Raw genomic sequence first — 10,622 nt, forward strand, 5'->3', positions numbered from 1 at the left:
TCGGCCTATGGGCACAAACCCACCATTGCTGGACCAGACAGGACTGGCAAAAAGTGCTCTTCACTGACAAGTCACGTTTTTTTCTCACAAGGGGTGATGGTTGGATTCGTGTTTATCGTCGAAGGAATGAGCGTTACACCGATGCCTGTATTCTGGAGTGGGATCGATTTGGAGGTGGAGGGTCCGTCATGTTCTGGGGCGATGTGTCACAGCATCATCGGTTGTTGTCATTGCAGGCAATCTCAACGCTGTGCGTTACAGGGAAGACATCCTCCTCCCTCATGTGGTACCCTTCCTACAGGCTCATCCTGACATGACCCTCCAGCATGACAATGCCACCAGCCATACTGCTCATTCTGTGCATGATTTCCTGCAAGACAGGAATGTCAGCGTTCTGCCATGGCCAGCGAAGCGCCCATATCACATTTCCATTGAGCACGTCTAGGACCTGTTGGATCGGAGGGTGAGGGCTAGGGCCATTCCCCAGAAATGTCTGGGAACTTGCAGGTGCCTTGGTGGAAGAGTGGGGTAACATCTCACAGCAAGAACTGGCAAATCTGGTGCAGTCCACGAGGAGGAGATGCACTGCAGTACTTAGTGCAGCTGGTGGCCACACCAGATACGGACTGTTACTTTTGATTTTGACCCCGCCTTTGTTCAGGGAAACATTATTCAATTTCTGTTAGTCACATGTCTGTGGAACTTGTTCAGTTTATGTCTCAGTTGTTGAATCTTGTTATGTTCATACAAATATTTAAACATGTTAAGTTTGCTGAAAATAAACGCAGTTGACAGTAAGAGGACGTTTCTTTTTTTTGCTGAGTTGAAACGTTTCAATCTGGTTACTGCGGAAATGCACAACATTTGCCATCATTCTGTTTTGAATGTGTTTTAACAGTTTTGGAAACAGTGTGTTAGCATTTGAAAACATGTGCTGCAAATATGTAGTTTTGCAGGTGGTGGGGTATGGATGATGGAGAATGTGGTCATTGAATACATTTTGTGTGAAAGCAATGAAAAATGTTTCACAGTTTGGTCCACATACACTTCTGTTTCTGTTTCTGTGTGAGTTTTGACAATGTGACTTCAGTTTTGAAAAATGTAATGTTATTTATGTCAATGACGTATGCTCTCGATGTGATAGGAGTGAATCCAAATCCAAACTGGCTTCCCTTGACACCTTTTTTTTTGTTGGTGTGCCAGGACCATTCACAGACAGTTGAGCTCATTCAGTTTAGCTCAATGCTAATTGGCTATTATTTTATGCTTTTTTTATCATGGGAGGCCAAGTGCTGGCTGGCTACCCTTTCATTCAATTCTACGGGTGGCAACAATATCACACTCTTTTTGACCAGACCGCATCAGATAGATGGTTTACCCATACCGAGACAGAGATGCGCTCTTTTGCTCGCTCGGATTCTTTCTCCAGTGAGATGCATTCAGCCTTTTGCGAATTCAAGGAAAATGATGAAACACATGGAGATGAATGGGGGCTGGCTTCCTTGGCATCCATGAATACATGCCACTTGTGAACCAGCGACATTTAGGTTACTGGCACAATTCTCAGTCAGCACCATGCAGACAGTGCCAGGCCTGGTGTGTGTTCATCAATGTCCAACGCTCCGCTCCCTCTGTTCACACCTCTCTGTTGTTGATAACAACACACTAGTCAGGGAGGTTTTACTGTTGTTCAGGATTAATCAAAATATGAGGGGATATATTTTTGTGAAATTTTGTTAATGGCTCCAGAACCAGAAAGGACTCCGCTTGAGTGTAGCTTTCGCTCCTCTCAGCTGTTTCAGTGACTAAACATCACCACAGGAGGGCACTGTGGCTTTATCTGTAAACTCAACCAGCTGGTCCGATCAGGGATAGAAACTTTGATGAAGTGTCTCATTCCCCCAAAGGAAACCAGTAACCGATAAAGAGAGAAAATCACGGAAGTGGAGGTTGAGGCGATTTAAAACAGCATGTCTTTAAAGAAGCTGAATGGAGATGTGATCTTTCTTTCCTGTGATCCATATGCATTGAGCCAGGGGGAGGGAGGTAGAAGTGGGGGAGAACTCTTCGAGTGACAGGCAGCTGATGGCTGAGTGGGGGGATTGGGCCAGTGGGTGCTGAGTCACCTCATTGGCCCGCGGAAGACTGGAGATGCAAATGGAGGAAGATAAAGCTTTTAATGACACTAAGCACACCCCAGAGGCCCGGCTACGGCCAGCGCTCTCCACACTCAGCATATCAAGGACACCCCAGCCTTCTCTGTCTGAGCCCCAGCCTGAGCATCCCCTCGGCGTGCCACACATCCCGTCGATCTTTAGTTTTATTAGAGACAAGCACTTCTGACTCCTTCTGCTGAGCAGAGCCGATGACAGGAGACAGATGTGCTCTCCTCGGAGAATAGAGGATCCTGTTTGATAAGCCCCCTGCTCTGTAGACTGTTAAATAACCACAAGAAACCATTGTAAAAGGAATTTGATCTACATAAGATTGGATGGATGTGCCTGAAAAGTGTCGTCTTGCTCATTTTGCTGTGCTTCAGCAGTAAATGTCAATTTGATGTCAGATTTTCCTCTCTCTTTTTCAACCGTGACTTCTGTTATGGCTTCTTTGAATGAGAGAACTTACAAATGAAGGTAGAGCCTGCTTCCTCATGGAACAAGGCCTGAACTTGGAGAGAGGGAATGCAGCCAAATGTCAAAACACCAATCTATACTGTACAATTGACCGAGCTCCAATTTACACATTTGAGGCTGCTGAAATGTCATGGTAAAATGCATTGAACAATCTTCAAATCTCCAACTCTCAGGCCATTTGCCAATGGGCATGAGTCAGTGGGCCCAGCCATGGTTTTCATATCACACAGCTCCGCCACCACCTGAGAGCTATTGTACCCTGCTGTGACAACAACACACTGTCTGTACTGTCTGAGTGTCTTTTACTGTGAGAGACAGGCCCCAGGTGGGATGCGGTCTTTTACTGTGAGAGACAGGCCCCAGGTGGGATGCTGTCTTTTACAGTGAGAGACAGGTCCCAGGTGGGATGCTGTCTTTTACTGTGAGAGACAGGGCCCAGGTGGGATGCGGTCTTTTACTGTGAGAGACAGGCCCCAGGTGGGATGCGGCCTTTTACTGTGAGAGACAGGCCCCAGGTGGGATGCGGTCTTTTACTGTGAGAGACAGGCCCCAGGTGGGATGCGGTCTTTTACTGTGAGAGACAGGCCCCAGGTGGGATGCTGTCTTTTCTGTATGGGTCACTCAGGCATAGAGAACACCAGCTCTCCTCTCCCGTGGCTACTGCAACACAGCGGGTGCTGAGTCTGTCATAGTCAACAGTACCAGGGTCTTACCATTCTTCAGGGGAATAGAGAGAAGAAGAAGTGGAGCCTACTTTTGCAAGGAATTTTGCCTCCTCCTCTCTAGTGTTCCATCTTTTTGTTTGGAAGTAAAGTTAGTGTACAAATGTTTGGAAATATGTGTAAAACACCTTTTTTATTTTCCTTTCTAGTTAATCAAATGAACTTGAGTATTACTTAGCCTCTGTTCACGAAAACGTGTTTAAAATGACTGTGGTGAAACCACCGGGAGTCTCCTCGCGTACAGTTAAACCACTTGTGATAACTGTTGTCAGACTTCAACGTTCTCCCTTCGACTTGTGCAATATGTTCCACGTCCATACCCTCTTGGCCTCTTACTGCTCTGCACACGCACGCAGCTCCCGCTGTAGCTCGGCACTATCATTTGTTTAGATGTTGATTTCTAAACAAATTGCCTGTAATTGCTGTTTAGCAGCACAATTAATCTGAGCTGCGTTGCTTCCTGAAGCACATTAGGACACATTTGTATAATGAAGTAATTAGCTCAATTATAGAAGACCTAGAAAGTAGGGATACGAGAGAAAAGGAGAGTAAAGAATGATGGAGAGCATTAAGTACTTCAGTGCTGCGAGGGTCCTGTTGGGCTATTTGAAAGTGTTTGTCTCATCAGTGTTCTGTATGTGAAAGCAAAATGTTACATTGCATGTAATGAATTAGAGTTGTTGCTTCGAGATAATAGCATGCTTGAGTTTACTGTACAGTTTACACACCTACACGTACAATTCATCGTTCTGTTGGCCTAGTGGCTAGTTTCTCCTTTCTCAATTGGTCTCTGTCTCTCTGTCAGATGATACCATGCCGTTGTCACTGCCAAGCCCGTGTCTCATTGTCTGCTAGCAGCATTGTTATTAGTGTGGGATGGGAATGCCTGTGGAGGTATGGGCGGGCAGACAGGCTCCAGGGAGCAGGCGGCAGGCTGGGTAATTAGTTGCTCCTCAACGCCAGACGGGCACACTGCCGTCACCACCACCGGGAGGTAGAGACGGGCACAGTGCAGTCATCGGGAGGGAGATGGGAAGTGGCATGTCTGTCATAGGGAGCACTGGAACAACCTTTGGTGTGAGAGCTGGTTTCCAACGGTTCCAGAGCATCTGTCACAGTCACACCAATCATCTCGTCTAGCCACCGGCAAGATGGTTACGCTTATTACTCCACCAAACACAGCATGGATTATTATTAGTTGATCAGAAAGCGTATTATCACTATCGTCTTGTATCATAATTAGGAGGGATGTTTTACAAAGCCCATTGTCCAGCTGCATTGGGAAGGTTGAAGTGCGAGGGCTGGCTGCATACAGGGGAAAGCAGTGCTTGGATTACATTACTCATTGGTAATGGCATAATCAAATAATGAAACGTCATTATTGTTCAGTCAGAATTGCTTTAATAAACACTGTGGCCCTACAGCATTAACCTGAACAGTGAGCCTGTTAATTGAATATGCAGCATAGTGTATAGATGAGAAACGAAGGCATCAGAGCACAGCACAGAGAGGACAAAATGCTGTAGACTAGCTTTAGGAGTATTTTTCACATATTCTCGTTTGTCCTTTATGTGTACCCCAGTGGATCATTGTCTTGACTTGGAGAGAGGGAATGCAGCCCCTGGATTGAATCCCTTGACCTTTCCATGTGACGTAATGGGTTTTAGAGGAGCCATTTCTGCTGATGTCACATCTCCAGCCCCAGCCATGTGTTTATGTCTGGAGCGACTGTAGCGACCACGTGATGATGATGATGGACCCCTGGTCTTGTAGGAGCGGCAGAGTAGCTTCCTCTGGTCGCCCCGGGAGATGTACAGGAGGAAGAGGAGGACGGGTACCCCCATGAGGAAGGTCCCGGCAAAGCCTAGCAGGACTCCGTAGACCAGGGGCCACGCCCCGTCCAGTAGACGTCGCTGGTACTGCTGGACAGGAGCCCTCTCCACAACCAGCTCCAGGTCACTCCATATCAGCTCCTTCACTGGTATATTTCTTACTGTCAACCAATTAACAACAGCAGAACAACCAATCAACCACAGCACAACAACAGATCTCAGCCTGCCAACCTTCAACAACAGCACAACATATTCCTTTGCTGACAGTGACAAACACCTACTCAACAAAAGCACAGGAGAGTCCAGACAAATCAGAGGAGTATCAGACACCTGTTTTAAAAAAAAATTTTTTACTTGGCATACATGCCCATGAGAAAACGTGACTTTTGACAGGTGATAATTGCAACTTAGAAATTTCAGTTGTCCTGGGAAATATTGTTCCTCATCAGTTGATGCTGATGATTAGTAATAAATTTGATGGCTCACTGCCCAACTAGTGCAACCCCCCAAAAAATTCAGTGACTTTCCTTCACAGTACCGTGTAGAGATTATCTGCAAGGGCTCATACATGACCATCACATTATCTCTATGATACATTATAAACGGGGTGGTTCGAGCCCTGAATTCTGATTGACTGACAGCCATGGTATATGTTTTATCATACCACGGGTATGATAAAACGTTTACATGAACTACTCTATTTACGTTGGTAACCAGTTTCTAATAGCAATAATGCACCTTGTGGGTTTATGGTGTATTGCCAATATACCATGGCCAAGGGCTGTATCCAGGCACTTTGCGTTCCATCGTGCATAGGAACAACCCTTAGCCGTGGTATATTGGCCATAAACCAAACCCCCTTGGGCCTTGTTGCTTAATTATGTGTCCATTATCTAGCCTGGGGCTCTATACCTTACCGTGCCTTGCTTGGGGCTTTGGGTCTACATGATGTTCCTCTGTCTCTGACTGGACCAGGGGAGACTCTATGGAGTTGACTCTCTGATGGTACTCTTCCACATACTTCTTCATACTCAGGGTTTTGTCCTGGTTGATATTTTTCCCCACCTCTGGAAGGACATCACAACATTGGCACTGTGAATGGCTACTCAAAATGGCTGATACATACAGTACCAGTCAAACGTTTGGACACACCTACTCATTCATGGGTTTTTCTTTATTTAAAAAAAACTATTTTCTACATTGTAGAATAATAGTGAAGACATCAAAACTATTAAATAACACATGTGGAATCATGTAGTAACCAAAAAAGTTTTAAATAAATCAATATATATTTTATATTTAAGATTCTTCAAAGTAGCCACCCTTTTCCTTAATGACAGATTTGCGCACTCTTGGCATTCTCTCAACCAGCTTCATGAGGTAGTTACCTGGAATGCATTTCAATTAACAGGTGTGCCTTTTTCCCTTCTTAATGTATTTGAGCCAATCAGTTAGTTTATAACCAGGTAGGGGTGGTATACAGAAGATAGCCCTATTTGGTAAAAGACCAAGTCTGTATTATGGCAAGAGTGGCCAGAGAGATGCCACTCCTCACTAAAAGGCACATGACAGTCCACTTTGAGTTCACCAAAAGGCACCTAAAGGACTCTCTGACGAAGAAAATCTGGCACCATCCCTACGGTGAAGCATGGTGGTGGCAGTATCATGCTTGGGGGATGTTTTTCAGTGGCAGGGACTGGGAGAATAGTCAGGATCGAGGGAAAGATGAATGGAGCAAAGTAGAGGGAGATCCTTGATGAAAACCTGCTCCAGAGCGCTCAGGACCTCAGACTGGGACGAAGGTTCACCTTCCAACAGAACAACGACCCTAAGTACACGGCCAAGACAACACAGGAGTGGCTTCGGGACAAGTCTCTGAATGTACTTGAGTGGCCCAGCCAGAGCCCGGACTTGAATCCAATCAAACGAGATGTAACCTGAAAATTGCTGTGCAGCAACGCTCCCCCTCCAACCTGAGCTTGAGTTTATCTTCAGAGAAGAATGGGAGAAACTCTTCTAATACAGGTGTGCCAAGCTTGTAGCGTCCTACCCAAGAAGACTCGAGGCTGTGATCGCTGCCAAAGGTGCTTCAACAAAGTAATGAGTAAAGGGTCTGAATACTTATGTAAATGTCATATTTCCTTATGTTATTATTATATATTTTTTAAACCTGTTTTGCTTTGTCATTATGGGGTATTGCGTGTAGATTGATGAGGGGGAAACGATTGAATCCATATTAGAATAAGGCTGTAACGCAACAAAATGTGGGGTCTGAATATTTTCAGAATGCACTGTAGGCATATCTGGGTTGTTCCACCTTTTGAGAAGTGTAACTTGGTCAAAAAAGAGCACATGTTCAACTTCATAAAAACATGTTTTTCCATCTCAAGAGCTTAAATACAAAAATCACTATGTGCCAAATAAAGTAACAGGGTTGATCTCAACAGGGTTGATGATTTCATCTTTAATCAGCCATAAATCCCCTTGTGACAGGAGGAATGGAAGCTTGTGTGTAACAGGGAGGGGAAATTGAATGCAAGTGTCACAAAATGTTGTTATTATTATTGTTCAAACATTTCTAGCCTGTCTGTCTTTGGGTAAGAGGGTTGACATGTTATGCTTGACCCTCTCACTTTTCCACCACAAAATACCAGAAAAGGGCCAAAAATTGTAGAACCAGCTCACCAGATTTTATACTATGATTTGACTTTTAGATGTTCGATGTTGCTTTTTAAAATGTATTTTTAATTAAAGAATAGTTTCATCATATTAAAACGAGAGTTCAGTTCACATAACAGGGTTGACCTTAAAATGAGGGACAGACAAATGAACCACTAATCACATGAATAATAAATAATCATCTTCAGAAATGACTAGGGCTACACAATGATGGTGAAAACTTGGAGACATAAGTGGATTAAATTATTCCTAGAAGACAGAGGATACACAAATGGACATGTCACAATGCTTATTTGTGGTACTTCATTCAATTTTACAGGCTTTTAAAATGAAATATTGGTGCACAGGGATGAAAAATGCACTCTTTTTGTGGAACGACCCATCTACAGTTTATTCATTGGGAAAGAGAGACCGAGAGAAACCATGGGTAACATGTGTTGGGTGCCCTCCATAAGTTAATGGACTTGAACTAAGCAGGCCTTGGTAAATACAATTAGTTCAGCAATAGAGCAACTGCTCTCACTTTTACTTTAAAAAAGAAAGTAAACAAACAGTCGAAGTTGTTGTGTCAAAGTGGATTTATTCCTAATTGCAATCAGGTCCTGGGTAATTGGTGTTTTGTGCATCCACAGATTCCACACATTCATTCTGATCCAAAAATAAATAGCTTTCATACACTGTATTGACTGAAGGGATGTTCTTGGGCTGTCACGCTTTTGTCATTTCTCTCTGTCTGTCTCTTCCTGCCCCCCTCTCTCGCGCGTTCTCTCTCTACCCACCCCCTCTCTCTCCATCTCTGTCTCTCTACCGCTATCTCTCTCTCAATCCCTCTTTTTCGCTCTCTCTACCCCCCTCTTTCTCCGATGATGAAAGGACCAGATGGTTTATAGTGAATGTGGTGTGAGCTCCACTGAGTCCTCTGTCAGATCATTTACACCTCAGATCAATCGCCACTCGACTGTGGAGTCTCTTCCACACTAGATCACACCACATGCCAGAGACGGACATAGCCAAAATATGCAATTTTTTAATTCTAATTACAGTGGACCTTGTTGTAGTGAATTAAGTATGTAGACAATGTTATTGAAGTCATGAGTAGTAGCCTTGTGCACTGAAATATTGTCAAAATACAATTTGTTCAAGTTATCGTGTTGTTCTCTGGCAGCTGAATCCCATATCTTTGATGACTGCTTTCAATGAGACGTCACCAGTGCTGTGTGCGTGTTTGCGTGAGCACGTGTGTGTGTATGCACTGTATCTATCTGTCTGTCTGACCTATGGCAATGTCTGTCCTTCCGATGTGTTGCAGGGCGCGAGACAGCCTGTCGTAGTACGTCTGTTCTCCGTGCTTCAGCAGCCAGTCTGTCAGAGCTGTCCGGCACTGAGCCTCGCTGTTCCTGTCTGATAAACATACAGCATATGGCCCTCAGACAGCAGACCCAGCCACGCTGCTACAGCTAACTAGGGAGAGGTAAACAGAACAGGACATGGGGGAACAGACCGCTCACTCTCCTCTGAGTCCTCACAGACTGGGATAATAAACGATCGCTTTGAATGCCTCACTATAAATATACCCATTATATAGTGTTGAGTTAGAGCAGAGCATTTAGCTAGGACAGCTAGCTAGGCCCTTTTGATTGTTGCGTTGCATCTCAGTACATCAACGTATGTGTAGAAGAACAGCAAATGTATGGTTCAGACCCGGCTGAGTTTGCACAGTGTAACGAATGAGCTTTTGGTTGTGATGTACTGTCAGCGCTGCAGTACCAGTGTCTCTCTTGACTCTCTTCTGGAGGTCCAGTTGGTTGTTCTCCAGTGAGAGATGGTCCAGCTGCTGGAATATGTTATCCTCTGGGTGGGACAGGGCAGAGAGGAGGTCCTCACACTCCCTTGAGGTCAGCAGCTCCACCAGACGACCCAGCTGGTGAACACCCATGTCCTCCGCCACTGTGGAGGTGTATAGGAGTGGATAGGAGGGCACAGTGTTAACATGAATACCCTTATGCTATGATTGTAATCACTGCTTGTGGCTGTGGCATTACAGGAAGAGGTATGACTAAGGTGCATAGTGCTAAAGCGTCCCAGGAAGGGGAATCACATGATCTCAATTAGTATGTACTGTGTGTGTGATGAGAAACATTTTCCATCTTTTTAAAATAAACCCATGTAACTCATTTCACACAACAGGTGGAGCAACTGGAAACCCCAGACTCATTAGAAGTGAAGATGAGTTTCCGACAGATTAGCACGGTATCAGCTCTGCGGAACATTTTTAGGTTCTCACCTGTGTCTTCCCCCAGGCTCGGGCTCAGTAGGAGCAGAAACAGAAGTGAGGGAGCTCCCATGACGGGCATGATTACTGTGCAGTCCCCGTTTCCAGTTCACTCGCAGTGCAGGAAGTGCTCCCTGGCTGCAGTAGAAGCTATTTTCAAAACACTGCAGTGATCCGGAACTCATAGAGTCATAAGACAACGGAACAGTGAGGAACATTCTCTTTTCTATGTTGGAACTGTTCCAACACCTTGTGAGAGAATGATGTCTTTGACTATGTCAGTGGTTATTGGCATTTGGTTTACAATGCTGACAATTAGGCTATTCGTGTGTTTTGGTTTGGTGTCCACCTCCGCATTAGACAGGAAGACCGGCAGTAGACTACTTTACCAATCATATCCCTCCCTGCTTCAGCAATGCCAGCACTCTCCTCCTGTTCTGTGGGTTTTTGTGTGTTTGACGGCCTAGCGTTGCTGTCTCTGTGT

At 44.9% G+C, this 10,622-nt stretch overlaps 1 protein-coding gene across 1 annotated transcript; it reads right to left on the reverse strand.

The window, feature by feature from the left end:
* Nucleotides 1–4,941: 4,941 nt before the first annotated feature.
* LOC135563095 (transmembrane and death domain protein 1-like) lies at nucleotides 4,942–10,220 on the reverse strand. Its single transcript, XM_065006056.1, has 5 exons — nucleotides 10,151–10,220; nucleotides 9,624–9,813; nucleotides 9,142–9,263; nucleotides 6,105–6,254; nucleotides 4,942–5,333 (listed from the first exon to the last, which is right to left on the reverse strand). The coding sequence occupies exons 1-5, from the start codon at nucleotides 10,218–10,220 to the stop codon at nucleotides 4,942–4,944; spliced, it is 924 nt and encodes a 307-aa protein (XP_064862128.1).
* Between the last annotated feature and the right edge of the window lie 402 nt (nucleotides 10,221–10,622).

The sequence above is a fragment of the Oncorhynchus nerka genome, linkage group LG20 (genome assembly GCF_034236695.1).
Source record: "Oncorhynchus nerka isolate Pitt River linkage group LG20, Oner_Uvic_2.0, whole genome shotgun sequence".
In the NCBI taxonomy this organism is placed as follows: Eukaryota; Metazoa; Chordata; class Actinopteri; order Salmoniformes; family Salmonidae; genus Oncorhynchus; species Oncorhynchus nerka.

Bases quoted from the DNA above. Each gene is read 5' to 3' on its own strand.
- LOC135563095 (XM_065006056.1), bottom strand. From the start codon at position 10,220: ATGCCCGTCATGGGAGCTCCCTCACTTCTGTTTCTGCTCCTACTGAGC. The intron at 9,264-9,623 runs GCTGACAGTACA...TTTATCAGACAG, and splicing joins AGAGACACTGGTACTGCAGC to GAACAGCGAGGCTCAGTGCC. The intron at 5,334-6,104 runs GTAAGGTATAGA...GAAATATACCAG, and splicing joins AAAGCCCCAAGCAAGGCACG to TGAAGGAGCTGATATGGAGT.